This window comes from Halichoerus grypus, chromosome 5 (genome assembly GCF_964656455.1).
Source record: "Halichoerus grypus chromosome 5, mHalGry1.hap1.1, whole genome shotgun sequence".
In the NCBI taxonomy this organism is placed as follows: domain Eukaryota; kingdom Metazoa; phylum Chordata; class Mammalia; order Carnivora; family Phocidae; genus Halichoerus; species Halichoerus grypus.
The window spans coordinates 140225022-140240875 of NC_135716.1; the positions used below are offsets into that span (position 1 = coordinate 140225022).

Genomic DNA, 15854 nt, shown 5'->3' on the forward strand with positions numbered 1-15854 from the left:
CCATGCAAGTCTTTCATTTGATGGCTGACACTGACTCAGTCAACAAGTGTGAGCTGCACCTGGACTGACTGAGCCCCAAGGTCAGGTGGTTCAGGAGACCCTCTGACCCTGTGTGAAACTTCTGTCTTTCTGGTGGTGTCCTCAGAACCTGCCAACGACATAATGGCAGTATTCTGAAATGGAAGAGTCTAGTTCTGGTTGCACATGTCTCGGTTGTCTTTATTAAAAGACGATACAGAAATGATAAAGTGATACCTAAAGGATCTCGGATTTCAGATGCGAGGACAGAGGTCCCTGATGCACTGACGCAGAACCCTCTGTCACCGGCACCTGCAAGCGCTCTTCAGTCTCCTTTCATGATTGCTGCATATTCCTTCTGGTGTTCAACCAGCTTCAGGAATACTTGATATTTCTTGTCATAGTATCTGTGGGAGAAAAATGAGTATGTTGAATGATCTCAGATAAAATCGTTATGCAGCTTCCCCTTATATTTAGAAGAACAGGAATGTATCTCTTATGGTTGGCCAGACATCTCCCATTTTCTGAATGCTTATAGCATCCTGAGCAATGGATCGGCATGATTCATAGCTATTATCTGTAACCTACATGGGGTGTTATTATCCTCATTGTAGAAGTAAAGACATTTGCTCAGAGAGGCATATCTAAAGTAGTCTAGCTCAACACCAGCAAGGCTGGAATGCAAACTGAGGTCTGTCTGACTTCACAGCTTCTGCTGTGACATACTAAAAGGGCCCAGGCTCAACACAGGCCCTTTATCACTCCCAGCTTCAATAAATATGTCAGATATGACTAGCCCCAGGTCTGATGACTGGTTTAAAAACCACAGCCTGACCAGGGATGAGACTGAACATTTTCATCACCCTTTGTAGATTCCACACCTACGTTTCCTTTGCAGACACCTTTATCTGGAAGTAAAACCCCGTGAAAATGTCCCTAATGTTTTCCCTGTAGATGTGTCCTGCAGTCCAGCATCCCGGAGTGGACCTTGCTCTCCCTCTACTCTCTGTCTGGGTCCTGGTAGACTTGTTATCCCTGCACCTGTTCGAATGTAGTTGGGCCCTGAGACAGAGGGCAGAGCAGCCTGAATTTGAAAGGGATAACAGCAGCTAGAACAAATTATATGTGAATGCTTGCAACTTTGTCCTTACTCCCCTTGGGTGGGAGGAGCTGACGTGGGGCGAGGGGCTGATGATGCCAGTTTAGCACGTCTCAGTAGATTCTGGAATGTTCTGGAAAGGAGTCCTCAGGAAGGAGTTTTGGTGCAAGCTTGTGAATCAGAAGAAAGAGATTGCAAAAGCAACCCTGGGTATACATAGGGACTTCTTGTAACATGCAGAGCTAAACAGATTAATGAGTTCTACCTTAACCATTTTCACAAAGACAGAGTCAAGAGGTGAACTCTGAAGCCTGGGTTTGAATCTCAGCTTGGCCAATACGAGCTGTGTGACACTGGGTATGTTACTCAATCCATCTGTGTCTCAACTTCCTCACCTATAAATGAGAATTAGAGGATCTATCTCAATAGAGCTGTTACGTGAATTAAATGAGGTAATGCGTGAAAAGTGCTTTGAACAGCGCCTGGATCTTAGTCAATGTTATCAGTGCCGGTTATGGTCGCTACTTTTTAAAAAAAAATAATATTCCAACAATATCATCAATCTTGCGATAAGTAGTTTCCAGTAAAAGCTGCTCTACGGGCTTGAAATTTATTAATCATAGAATGATTTTGGAGACAGAAATTTTCTCCTTCTAATGATACTCTATGACAGTTTAACATTAAATACTTCTTTCGTTATATGAGATGGATTTCCTGACTCTGGAATCTCAAAACTGCTTGAAGGAAGCTTGGGTCAGTAACTTTCTCATACACTTGAAGATTTCCCATTTTAATCCTGACAATTTTGCAGCAATCTTTGTTCACTGGTCTTATTCTTTGTACAGTGAAGAAGCATTGGCTTTGCAGGCCAAGAAGTCTGGGTGACTTTGGGCAACTACTTTAGATGATGGGAGTCTCAGTTTCCCTGCTGTAAGAGGGATGATAACCATACTTACATCATAGAGTGACTGAATTTTAGACACAAAATACTTTGTGAGCTGTCACGTGCTCACAAATAGGGACTGAGGTTGTTTTTATATTCTTCCATAATCCTGGAACACCAAAAGATGGATAGACTGCATTTTTCCTTGTTTACACATGGAAAGCTGAGTTCCAAGGCACATTTCCCCCCTCTGCTTTTTTCTTTTTTCAAAAAATTTTTTATCATAAAATACACAGAACATAGGGGCGCCTGGGTGGCTCAGTCGTTAAGCGTCTGACCTTCGTTAAGGTCATGATCCCAGGGTCCTGGGATTGAGCCCCTCATCGGGCTCCCTGCTTGGCAGGAAGCCTGCTTCTCCCTCTCCCACTCCCCCTGTTTGTTTTCCCTGAAGGCAGACGCTCAAGGACTGAGCCACCCAGGCACCCCATAAATAAAATCTTTAACAAAAAAATACACAGAACATGAAATTTAGCCATTTTTAAGTGTACACTGCAGTGACATTAAGTACATCCACGTCGTTGTGCGACCATCACCACCTTCCATCGGCAAACTCCCTTCATCTTGCAAGACTAAAACTCTGCACCCAGTAAACAGTAACTCTTCTCTTCTTCCCGCAGCCCCTGGCAACCACTGATCTACTTTCTCTCTCTATGAATTTGACTCTAGGTACCTCATAGGAGTGGAATCATACAATATTTGTCCTTTTGTGACTGGCTCTTTTCATTTCGCATCATGTCCTCAAGGTTTGTCCATGTTGTGGCATGTGTCAGAACGTTCCTCCTTTTTAAGGCAGAATGACTTCCACTGTATGGATACACCACTTTTTCTTTATCCGTTCACCCGCCAATGACCACTGGGTTGCTTCCATGTTTTAGCTACTGTGAATAATGCTGCTATGATCATGTGTGTATAAATATTTCTTTGAGATCCTGATTTTGGTTCTTTTGGGTACATACCCAGAAGTGAAATTTCTGGATCATATGGTAATTCTATTTTTAACTTTTGAGGAACCACCACAGTGGTTGTATCGTTTTACATTCCTACCAATAGTGGGACAAGGGATCCAATCTCTCCACATCCTTGTTGATCCTTGTTATTTTCTGGTTTTTTATTGTAATCATCCTAATGGGTGTGAGGTGGTATTTCATTGCAGTTTTTGACTTGCATTTCCCTAATGATTAGTGATGTTGAACATCTTTTCATGGGCTTATTGGCCATTTGTACATAATCTTTAGAAAAATATCTAGTCAAGACCTTTGCCCACTTTTGATTTGGGTTGTTTCTGTTGTTGTTATTGAGTCTTAAGAGTTCTCTGTATATCCTATGTATTAATCCTTTATCAGATATATGATAAACAAATATTTTCTCTAATTCTGTAGGCTGCCTTTTTACTCTGTTGATAGTGCCTTTTGGAGCACAAATTTTTTTCCAGGGCACTTTTCAGTGACTACTCTGAGTGCACAGCTAAATTCGGTCTAGACATAAGGATGAGATTTGGGATCTTCCTAAAAAGCATATTGAACCACGGTCACCAGATTATGCTCTCTGTGATCCTGAATTTTAAAATCCACTGAATCCCCTCTCTTCCAAATTCTCCCCACACTCAGTCAGTGGCTTCTGTGTAGCACAGACCTCAGCAAATGTCTCATACAGATAATAATGTGATTTGAGGTAACGAGATGCTGAAGAGAGTCATTCAGAAGGAAATGCCATCTTTCTACTTGTAAACCTTGGGGCTGCCTGTAGATGGTGCCAGAGCACCACGTGTGCTGCCTCCACAGAGGCGGGCTCCTGGTGGCTGAGGAGCTAAAACATTCTTTTCAAAAGAACATGTGGATTTACTGAAGGAACTTAAAAATAGACTTCTCTCAAATGTCTTGGGAGGGTCAGCAAAGAGATGGAGAAGAATAATCTGTTTTTACAAAAAAAGGAAGCTGCTAGCCTAGGGTCCCAAGGCCACTGGGAGCTCAGACCTCTCCATGTTCCTGACTTGAGTTCCCCCCACATAATGGCCTGCCTCTCTGACCCCAGTATTTAGGGAGGGTTTTATATGCAGAGGGTTAAAAATCCAACTCCACTTGGAGACCTTCTTTAAGAAAAGGAAAAGAAATTGGATTGCTTTATCCATGGATATTTCCAACTCTGTTAAATACCAATAATGCTTTGGTGGGATCAACACCTTTGCCTATTACAGGAGGTGGAATTTGTTTTTATGCTTAACTTCAAATACAATTATAAAGTCACTTGCACAACTGTTCTCCATTTTTATTTTAAAAATTTTTTTTATAAAGACTTTATTTCTTAAGTAATCTCTATGCCCAGTGTGGGGCTCAAACTCATGACCCCAAGATCAAAGTCAAATGTTCTTTAGACTGAGTCAGCCAGGCACCCCATCCTTCCATTTTTAAACTCACTACCAATGGCTTAATATAGGTCTTTTTCATCTGTCACTAGGTTATTGAAAAAGCCTTCTGTGTGGCCTCTCTGCTTTTACCCGTGGGCCTTCTAATCCATCCTCTGAGAGGGATCTTTCTAAAATCTGCATCTGGCCAGGTCCTACCACTGCCTAAAGTTCAGTATCCCCAGTCTGCCCATAGGATGAGGTCTGAAGTCTTCAGCAAGGCCTCAAAGTTCCTTATGAGATGACCCCTTCCACCTGCCCTCCCCCGAGTTTCACCTCCTGCCTGTCCCCAGCTCATACTCTGCATTTCAGAATTCTGAGTTGTTTACAGTTATCTGAACATGGCATGCTGCACCCACCTTTACAGCTTTGCGTATGTTACTCCCTCTACTGAGGATGTCCTCCCCATTTCTTTTAAGCATTAAAGTCAGCGTAGACTTCACCTCCTCTCGAAAGTTTTCTCTCACCCCTACATGGTCACATTCCTTTCTTCCTTGGGCTACTTTGTTACCTGGTAATACTCCTATTGTAGAACTTACCCTTTCCTTCTGAAATGATCTATGTGCACACGTAAGATTATGTCTCATTCTCCTGTAAACCCTGTTTATAGGCAAATTAGCATAATGCTGTGAATATAGCAGGAACTCAAAAAATTAGTGTTTTGTGAATTGGGGTTAAAATACTGATCAAGGTCATATTGTAGTTCTCAGTGCCAAGTGATGCAAAGGGCAGAAAGACAGACAGATGCTACTGTGTTCTTTGATGGAAGATATACGAGATCCCCATTTCAGAACAGAAGACCAGATGTACTGCTAATGACCTAGGGGAAAGAACCCTGGTCTGGGAGTCAGAAGTATTTGACCCCCAGGTCTGGCCCTATCTAGCTCTGTGACTTTAGGTAACAAAGCGACATCACCCCTCTGGGACTCGGTCGTATCAACTACTGAATGAAAGAACTGGATTCCTGGCCCCCAAGGTTTACTCTAGCTCTCCAGTTACATGTCTTTGTATGTCCTCATTCCTCAGCACGGTACATATAAAAAATATAAACTTACCTTTTATCCTCAAGTCTGGGAAACACGACCTTCCCAACTTTGCTCATTCTTGCCATTGCCTCCTGGTGAATGGAAAACAGAACACAAAGAGCTGAGTTGGAAAGCTAAGCTCAAAGTGAGGCTTGTCACAGGCAAGAACATTCTAATTAGAATTCACTTCCCCTTGGGGCGCCTGGGTGGCTCAGTCGTTAAGCGTCTGCCTTCGGCTCAGGTCATGATCCCAGGGTCCTGGGATCGAGCCCCACATCGGGCTCCCTGCTCCGTGGGAAGCCTGCTTCTCCCTCTCCCGCTCCCCCTGCTTGTGTTCCCTCTCTCGCTGTGTCTCTCTCTGTCAAATAAATAAATAAAATCTTAAAAAAAAAAAAAAGGATTCACTTCCTCTGAAGATACTCAGTGAGTCCATTTTTTTTTTTCAACTTATTCTCTTTGGTAGTAAGAATAAAACCCAATGAACATTAAAAGTTACATCTATGACCACACAGCCTGGGCTTAAGAAATGATTCGGTATTGAAGGCTCCAGGGCCTAACCAACCCCAACAGCAAAGCACCATTGTGATCATCTGCAGGGAGGGGTGGGAGGAACTTATTTTGTCTTCTCATTACCTGGACTTGAGGGCTTAAGAAGGCAACACAATCCACCACAAAGCGCATTGTTTACTTAAACTCAAGATAACTATAACTGAATGGAACCCACTTTGCACCTGCTCTTAGGATAACATTCTTAAGACCTCTTCTGTTCAATGTAAGTTCTTTTTCCTAAAACTGTGAGCACAGATGTGAGGCCTCCGGGCTGAGTCTAATTTAGTTGAATTGTGGACTTCAGGACATTCTTGTCTTTACAACGGGGCAATCGGGCAGACAGCGAACGGCAGCGTCTGCGTGGCCAAGGCCGACGTGTGCAGCATCCAGATCAACCACCGCTTGCGTGGGCTCCGTTACAGGAATGAGAGGGCTAGGTTTCCTTGGGCAGTCTCCCCAAGCTGGTAAAGCAATGGAAAAGTTAGGGGGAATGGAGTGAACCCAAACTCTGGAGTCTGACAGACTTGACTAGGGAGAGGGCAGGCAATGGCCTGCTCCTCAGACAGGCCTGCCTTAGGAATGGTTATTGAGCTCTTATTGTTAAGGATGTAGTCATCCTGGGGTCACATGTGTACAACCTCTTATTCCACATGTTTGTTAATTACTCACTATGTACCAGACATTATGTTAGATTTGCATAAGGCATACTCTTTGTCTTGGGGAAACTTACATAGTAGCTGGGGAAGACATAATTTATATATTATTTATATAAATTTATTTATATTTACATTCATGTATATATCCCATATATTATTTACCACTGATTCCCTTCTGGTATGCCACATATTTACTGGTGCATGCGTTCCTTATCTTCCCTCTCACTCCTTGCCCTCCCCAGAATGCAAGCTACTTGAGGCCAGGAGCTTTGTCTACTTACTGCTTACTCAGCACCTAGGATATTCATAAAATAAACCAAGCCCCTTGTATGTGTCAAGAGCAGCATTCAACAAAAAACAGAGGTGAAGATTGCATGGGTCCTTTCATCACGGGGCTCACCATAGAGTGGAAGAGACATTAACTGTGATCAAAAGAGAGGGCGATAAACACTTTGCTAGAAACAGATAAATATCTTTTCAGTAGTTATTCAAGGGTTAGGAAACTTGATACTGTTTCATCTGCTAATCACTTACACATACTCCCACTCTGGCTAGGACGTTCTACCAACTCTTCCCCAAGGATGGCATGAACATTCTGAACGAGTTCTCTGGTTTCCCAGCTCTCAACAGATTTAAAAGTGCTGACTAGGAATCAGAGATGCTGAGGTTAGCAAGCACAGTGACAACAGAAAGAAACGGCAGTCTTAAGAAAGGAGGAGATTTTCTAAATTATGAAAAATTACTGGAAAGGAAACCACGTTAAAAGAACTAAAAAAGGACAATCTGGGGCCATTTTGTGGAGGGATGAACAGCCAAACACATCTTGAGGTTGCTGCTATTGCACTTCACAAGGATATTTGAAGGGCTCTGCTCACCCTGTGTTTTCCTTCACAGACTAAGTTTTGATTCCCTTCAAGTGAGCCCCACATCTTGTGGAAGTGGCCTCGGCGATCCCCAGCATGCACTCTGCCTGCCACTCATTCTCTTGTCCCATCCTTGCTGCTTCTTTCAGAGTAGCACTCTGCAGGGTTTCCAGAGGGGTTCTGCCTCATCTCGCTCCTTGGACTCCTGAAAATGCCCTCGGGAAATACTCCTCTGGGTTGAGCTTACGCCTCAGCCCTGAGACAACATCCCAGGACTGCTTTCATGGGTGGGACCCAGGAAACTTGTGTCGTAGAAGGTGCTCCACAAATGTCCCTTCCCTTCCCACTGAAACAGATGTGTGGACATACGGCAGATGGTAGAGCTTTCTTCCTTTCTTCACGTTACCTCTCCTGTTTTTTTTTTTTTTTAATAAATTACCGGGAAACAAACACCGGCACTGGAGATTTCAAGGGTTTAAAAAGAGGTTCTTTTGTTCCCTAAAAAAATACAGATTTAAACATTAAACTTAGCTCAGGTATTGACTCTACTGAGGAGGCTTTTTCTGACTCATCCCTGCTGCCTGCCTCCCACCTAGACTGAATTATTTGCTCCCACAGCAACTTGAGCTACCATCTATCCTAGCATTTATGACATGGCACCACAATTTTCTGTTAGCACACCAGCCTCCCCAACTAGACTGTGAGCTCCTTAAGACAGGAACTGTTATAATTATTTCCACTGCCAAACTCAGCATCTGGTATATCGTGTGCACTCAGGGAATGTCTACGGGATGAATGAACTTAAGGGTCAGACACATGACAGAATGCTAAAATGGAAGTTTTGGCTGAGATCTAAAGTTGACAGATATAAGATACCAAAGTGAGCTGGAAATAGACCACCGTGAAGAATTTGTAAAAAGGGTGGTTGAGGACCCATTAATCAACTCTTAAACCTTTTATCCACATGGAAGGACAGAAAAAGAAGTTTGTTTTTTTTTTAGGAGCGAACTATTGGTTTATTGTGCATCAGGCCTACTTCCAGGGGAGGGGTGAGAGGAGTCTTCACAAGCCAAGAGAGCAGGGCTTCCCTGAGAACAACAGGGAACCTGATACGTGTCCCTGAGGTTGTGGGATACAGTGGACTGAGTGGGACGCCCATGTGGAAGAGAAGGGCTGGCTGGCAGCTTCAGTGTAGAAGTGAAGGAGCCCGCACCGGGGTCAGCCAGCACTGCCAGAGTCTGTCAGACTCCAAAACGCATGGCTGGTTCCCATGGACCCGAGGTGGCCCACATATGAGAGAGCTGCCCTAGACTGTCTCAGATACCGTCCAACATGGCCACCTCATGAGGCAGAGGGAGTCTGCATAAAGAGGCTTGAGATGACCTACTCGTTGTCTTGGGAATGAAGAGTAAACAATCTACTAGAATAGCATTAACAAGGACATGATATGATACGTGGGAGGCTTCCAAAAGTAGAGGATTTCAAAAAAAAAAAAAAAAATCTATGATGGAGCCTAGCTACAAACACCTAGTAGGCGAAAGGAACTGTTCAGATAAGAACTTTCTAAACCCCTGACCTCTCTTCCCCATACACCCTCCAACTACCTCAGAGGAACAAGAAAAAACTGAATCTGCTGGAGAGGGAGTAAGTGGGGAGGAGAGAACACTGATCACAGCTTCGTCCTCGCACCTGCAGCAGACCCCAGCTGGGGAGTGGGGAGAGGTCTCATCTTTAGATGAAAACTCATGTGATGATTATTATATATTCCTTGATAATCTAATTTCTGAATTTGGGCCATGTCTCACAACTTAAGGACACCATAAAACTTGTGTTACCTAAGACAGACTTTGTACTTAATCTAAGAAAGCAATGGAACTACCAGAATTTTTAACCAGGGCAGAGAAAAACTTGTTCTACTGCACAACTGCTCAGGGGACGGTGGGAGTAACAAACACAGTCGTTTCTCATTGCTATCTCAAGAATCATGTTTGTCCTCAACAAAAGTTACATACGCACAATAAACACTGGATGAAAATATACTGGAACATTAACAGGTTCAAGAGCATGGGTGGCAATTTTTTTTTTCTCTCTTTTTTGTCCTTTCTAAATTTTCTTCAGTGGCATATGTGGATTTGATAATTTAAGGATAATTAAAAAAAATACTGCCTTCTAAAAAAAAAAAAAGTTATGCTTATATAGGCACTCAAAACGACTCCTGTTCCTCCGGTCTCCCGGGAGGCAGAGCTCATTACGGGTACTGGGCCCAATGTGGAGGATGCCCGGAGAATCACTGTTGTCATCAGACACAGCCCTGCTGGCTTTTCTGATTTCTCCAAATCACTAACACAAAGCCAAAACCTCAGGAACCCACTGGCTGCAATAAATCTGGAAATTACCACAGCATAACAATATGAATTTATTATGGGAATGCTGACACGTGCTAAATATAGTCACCCCCCACAATATATTTCTGTTCAAAAGGGTTTGTTTGAAGTTGGCCTCAAAATTCATACTTTTTGTCAGCAGGCAGGGGCCGGACAATCTTAATTTGCAGCACGCTACCCTCTTTGTGTGAGAGTCTAGACAGCACAATGAATACAGTGACTTTTCTCTTTCCTTTTTGCCCACACAATGAAAGCTTTTTAAAAACAAAATATTTTGTAAAATCGCATTTTAATCACTTCTTTTCTTTCTCTCTATAAGGCAGCGCTATAAATAAACCATGAAAGTTCACATTTGATTGTAACTTCTGAAAGCAAGCGAAGGGTTTCTGTAGGAAAAAATAGGGGCCCTGTACCATGGTCATGAAAGACTGCATTCATGGGGTCTGACCCTCCCCTGCCGGGTCAAGGCTGAGATACCAGTCCGCACACACTGCTCACCACTCCACAGGCCGCAGCACCAGCAATCGCCAGGCCTGCGTGGGCATGGGAAACACCCAGTTCTCATGGGTTATGGCCTGGCTTGGGAGCTAGTAAAGGGCTTTAAGGCTACACTGGGGTGAGTTACCCAGGGAAATTAGGTTAAGGGAAGAAAGGGGCTCTTCAACACCCACGGAGAAGACAGGGATCCCATGAGTGGCAGACACACTAATATTGGCAATTTGAGGAATGGGGTATCTGGTACCTTCTCCCCTAGCCAGGGGAAGTGAAACCATGGCCTTGAGAATTTGGGAAGGCTATCAGGTAGTCTAGACCTAGGCACCAAAGGGTCCTGCAAGCTTGGCAGTGTCCAGAGTCACAGTCTACAGGGAAGAATGATCAGGACCTAGCCTGGTGGGAGCTATACTGTGCATTCCCCAAAGGCAAGAACCATGTTACTGCAGGTGTCAAGCCTAGCACGGTCCTAGTACTCACAGGTGCTTGGTTAATGTTTGCTGAGTCGCTGAATGAAAGGGTGAGGACTTTCATCACGAGGGCAATGTAAGATCACGTAAGCCAGTGTTTCTGAAACAGCACATGTACTCCAGGGAGTGCACAAGATGATCCATTAGGAGTCCAGGAGAAAATACTAAGAGTGTGATTTATATGATTTCTAATCTCAAGAAATTAGTTAAGCTTTACCAGCATTTAATATGCAGATCGTTACCAGATTGGTCAGTTGGTCCACACACTGGATAGACATGTCCATGTGTGAGGTTTCTTAAAAGAAGTATGGGATCTATACACCACACAGGGGATGACAGGATGGCGATCGCCCAGGTTCCCAGCATCCAGGGATGTGCCCATGTTGTCACTTACACGTTCCAGGCTAGTGGATTTACAGGTATTACCTAGTTTCATTTACATTAACCTTCACAAAATGGACAAGCAGCTGAAAAAGATTCAGTCAATGGATTAAAGGTAATGGTGATCGTTCAGATCCAAGTAAATAAGAAAATAGTGACATTTTTACTTGGTACTAGTTCTTCATATTAGAATACAAAAGCAATGAAGACCTGGTCAGATAAGACAAGAATTGGGAAGAAATCCAAATTATCTAGAATACCGGCTGAGATATAGATAGATACACAGGCACATAGAAAATCATTCGGAAATCATCAAAAAACTTTAAAAATCATTAGAAACTCACCTGGCCATAGATAGATAATATACCTTGATGTACTGCATAGTGTTAGTATGAAAGTATAATAATAGGTAAGAATTGGAAATATTTTATTGAAGCTGTATTTCATCTGCCTGACACTGTATGGAATTTACAAGTACAGTAGAACAGAACTATGCCTTTTCATCAACAAGTGTCCATGTATTGAAGATGCAAGCTTGAACATTTTCTGACTGATTCAAAAAGCATGGTGTCCATTGATTTAGCAGCCAACTCCCATGGCCATTGCTAGGTTACTGGTTCAAGCCAACATTTCCCGGGTGCTTACTACTCTATGCTGTGCACTGTCCTAATGGCTTTATGTATGTGACCTTTTTAATCCTCAACACGACTTTATGATGTCGGTATCATCCTCTATCCAAGGAATATGAACCTTGGAATCAAGGAAGGGAACAAAGTACAAGTCATTTGCTCAAAGCCATAAAGCCAATATGTAGTGGAGCCAGAATTCCAGTCCAGTTCTGACGCCAGGCCATTGCTTAACCCCACACCCAGATTCGATGCTCCTGTCCTCCCTGTAATACAGAAAGCCTGGCCCTGAGTGAGTCCCCTAAGCTTGAGTTCAAATCCCATTTCTGCTGCTTATTAATTGTGTGAACTCCCTGGGTGAAGATTGTGTGTTATTACTTGTGTGAACTCCCTGGGTGAAAAGTGTGTGTGTGTGTGTGTGTGCACGTGCACAATATGCCCGTACAGTACATTGCACCTTTTTCCAGAGATGCTGACACATAGCTCTGAATACACGAATCTGCCTTCTTGACGAACTCTGAGTCATTTTACTGGAAAACAAGTTCACATGGTAATGTGTGGGCTGAGGCACATGACCCCTCCATAGAAAAACAGAAAGTATAGCAATGTGATTTTGTTCTTCCAACAAACATGAAGAAGTGGCTAGTTGTTCTTTTATTTATTTTGTTTTGCTTTGCTTTTTGGTACAGTCATCTTTTGACCTGCACCTGGTATTCTGTGTAACCTCCGTGCATTGATGGCAACAATGTCAATTTAGAAGCAAGAAGGGATGAGAGAGAGGAAAGAGTGGGAGAAGTCTTAATCACTAATCATGATGTGGACACTTGCCCTTCATTTATAATTTTAACTTCTATCTATATATCTATATACCTACCTACCTATCTACTCACATACGTGCACACATAGGTCTTGTTTAGGGTGGTAATTACACGGGTATACACATTTATCAAAATTCATCACACTGTCTGCTTAAGATCTGTGTATTTCACTTTATGTCTACTGTATCTCAATGCAAAAATTGTAAAAAAGAAAAAAAAACACTATATATATGTATAAGTGAATGTGTTGGAATATTCATATTTTCTGTAATTTGTAATTATAGAATGCCTACCAAACAGAAAAACAAAATTTAAGCAGCCCAGCCTTCTAATCTTGACTATAAGTACACCTCATATTAGCCTCCTGATCATAAAGGAGGGGGTGTACTGAGGCTCTGCAATGCTTCAGGAGATGGAGATGCTGGTAGAAAGATATTGGGTTTTTGAGATAGACTTGGCATTGTATCTGAGCTCTGCTAACTTACCAGATGTGTGAACTAAGCCTCAGTTTTCCCATTTATAAAGTGGGAAGAATAAGACCTCCTTGCAGCACTGCTGAAAATTCCCGTATCCCACTCTCTGACCACCATGTGCTGACTAGTCTCCTGATTTCCACTTTGGTCCCCTAAGAGCCCCAGGGCCAATCAGAGTGATTTTTCAGAAAGAGAAAATGTAGTGCAGTGATTAAGACGAAAGATTGACTATAGCAGACTGCCAGGGTTTAAAGTTGGGCTTGACCACATACTGGCTATATCATCATGGACGAATGATTTAACTTCTGTATTAACTTCTGTTTCCCCTTCTAAAAATGGGGATAGTAATAGTATGCCTCTCACTGGACTACTGTGAGGATCAACAGGAGTTTTTCAGGTAAAGCACTTAGAACAGTACCAGTACATAGTAAATGCTCTGTGCATTTTTACATATTTATTATCCTACTAGCATGTGGCCAGGAGTTGTTACTGGATTCATTTACTGCACTAAGAACTGTGCCTGGCCAGAATAGGTAATCCATAAATATGTGTTGAATGAATCCATGAATGAGCTAAGTTAGATTTTGCCTCTCTGGGCTGTTTTTACACACAGTACTTCTGACACCAAATAAGTGTGGGTTTTTTCCTCACACCAATCAATTTCCCCACCTCTCCAGACACCAATGGGGTGTCCTTCAGTTCAATTCTGACACCACCTGGAGTCAGCGTTAGACTCTATAGGTTTAAGGGTTCAGTCCCCCATGATTACCTCCCACTTCAGATGCCAGTCACAAGGCCCTCCTGTACTTCTGTCTGACTGTAAACTGGGGGTTCCCATGACCAGCCATCCCACCTTGGATTGGATAATTTGCTAGAACAGCTCACAGGAAGACAGTTCACCTACTATTACTGGTTTATTATAAAGGATATGGTTCTGGAACAGCCAAATAGAAGAGATTCACAGGCAAGGTTTGGGGGATAAGGGGATGTGGATCTCCCATGCCCTCTGGGGGGCACCACCCAAAGCTCTCCAAACCCTGTTGTTCAGGGGTTTTTATGGAGGTTTTATTACATAGGCTTGATTGATAAAAATCATTGGCTACTGATTGAATCAACCCATGTGGAAGCTGTCCGTGACCTCCGTGACCTCCAGCCACCAGTCAGCTCATCAGCATACAAAAGACACTCTTTTCAAGCCAGAGATTCCAAGGGTCTCAGCAGCTGTGTGCCAGGAATCATGGACAAAGATAAAATCTTTAGTTTTTGTTCTATCACAGTTGCTCTCACTACTAAACACTGCAATAGACCCCCCACCCCACCACGGCTTTTTGAATGACATTCAGATTTTGCAGAATGGCCTAGAACTTTGAGATCGTGCTCTGCTGTTATCTACAACCGTATTTCATGCCCTCGCTCACTGTCCTGGTCATGCTGGAAACCCCGGGCATCTTGCCATTGACTGAACATGTCAAGCTTGCTCCTGCCTGCTCTTCTCTCCCAGGAATGCCCTTCTCCTGGATGTTTGACTGTCTGCATTTTTCATATGATTTAGGTCCTCTTCAAATATAATCTTGAAGAGGCCAGACTCCGCCATTTGGCCAGAATAGTCCACTTCTCCCAAACATCTTCTATCAGATCATCTCATTTTCTTGTTTTAAAACCCTTCATAGCACTTAGCATCACCTCAAATTATATTGTTAATTTATTTGCATTCTCATTTACTGTCTACTTCTCCCTCTGTGGCCTTAACCACTACTCCTCCTTCCTGAACCTAAGCTCCATCAAAGCAGGGTCCTTGGCTTTCTCATTCATTGATGTATCCCTAGCTTTTAGCAGGGCATTGGTTAAACATTAGCTGAACATATATACTTGCTGAATTCCTATTTTAGGTAAGGCACTGTGTATGTCTTGCCTCATCTGATGCTCACACACATTCTGTGACAAAGGTCTTAGGATCTAAATTTACAACAGAGGCTCACAGAGGTTAAGTGACTTGCCTAAGCTAATAAGTGGCTTAGGCAGGATTTAAAACTTGCCTTAACTCATGAATAATACCAGGCCTATTCCTTAAGGAGCTCACAGCCCGTCCAAAGGCAGATCTTCAAGTTAGTTCCTGACAATTTATCTTTCCCTGATGACTGTAGGGCCCTGTAAAACCCTAAAAGCTTGCTTTCTCCACTGTCAAAGACAAATTCAATTATAGTCATTATACTGCTTACAAAGGCAGGAAGGTGGATTCATTGATGTATAGAAAGATTGTTTGTATTAATTTTTGAAAGAAACAAAATTACCACCAGCTGTTTGACCTGGAGTGAGACCTTTCCCCTCCCTGGGACTCCCTTTCCTTATCAGTAAAATGAGGGGGTCGGATTAAATTATTTCTGAAGTCTTGCCAGGTCTGCAATCTGTTGGTTCCATGCACGTGTCTTTTTTTGATTAACTCTCAGTTGACAAGTGAAGCAGTTAACTCCCAGTGGTATATTTTATTAGGGTTTTACTAGGCCCACGCTAAGAGGCAACAGACCCACTGTGTTTCTCCAGCAAGGTGCGGTCTCACTCCAAATTCAGTCACAGCAAACATGGCACTGGGGAGTGTTTCTACAATAGGGAAGGCTACCTACCATTGCTGCAATATTCTGAGGCCGTAGTAAGTACT

General features: G+C 42.9%; 1 protein-coding gene across 13 annotated transcripts in view; it reads right to left on the reverse strand.

The window, feature by feature from the left end:
• FGGY (FGGY carbohydrate kinase domain containing) overlaps positions 1-15854 on the reverse strand; it is a 426891-nt gene that overhangs the window by 36730 nt on the left and 374307 nt on the right. For 12 of the 13 annotated variants that reach the window (XM_078073063.1, XM_078073070.1, XM_078073067.1 and 9 more), the window contains 2 exons: positions 5517-5578; positions 193-425 (listed from right to left, as the gene is read on the reverse strand). In XM_078073063.1, coding sequence (XP_077929189.1) covers positions 344-425; positions 5517-5578 — 144 coding nt within the window. In that variant the 3' untranslated portion in view covers positions 193-343. Of the gene's footprint in view, positions 1-192; positions 426-5516; positions 5579-15854 lie in introns of those variants that run through there. The other variant, XR_013448163.1, reaches the window with a different exon arrangement.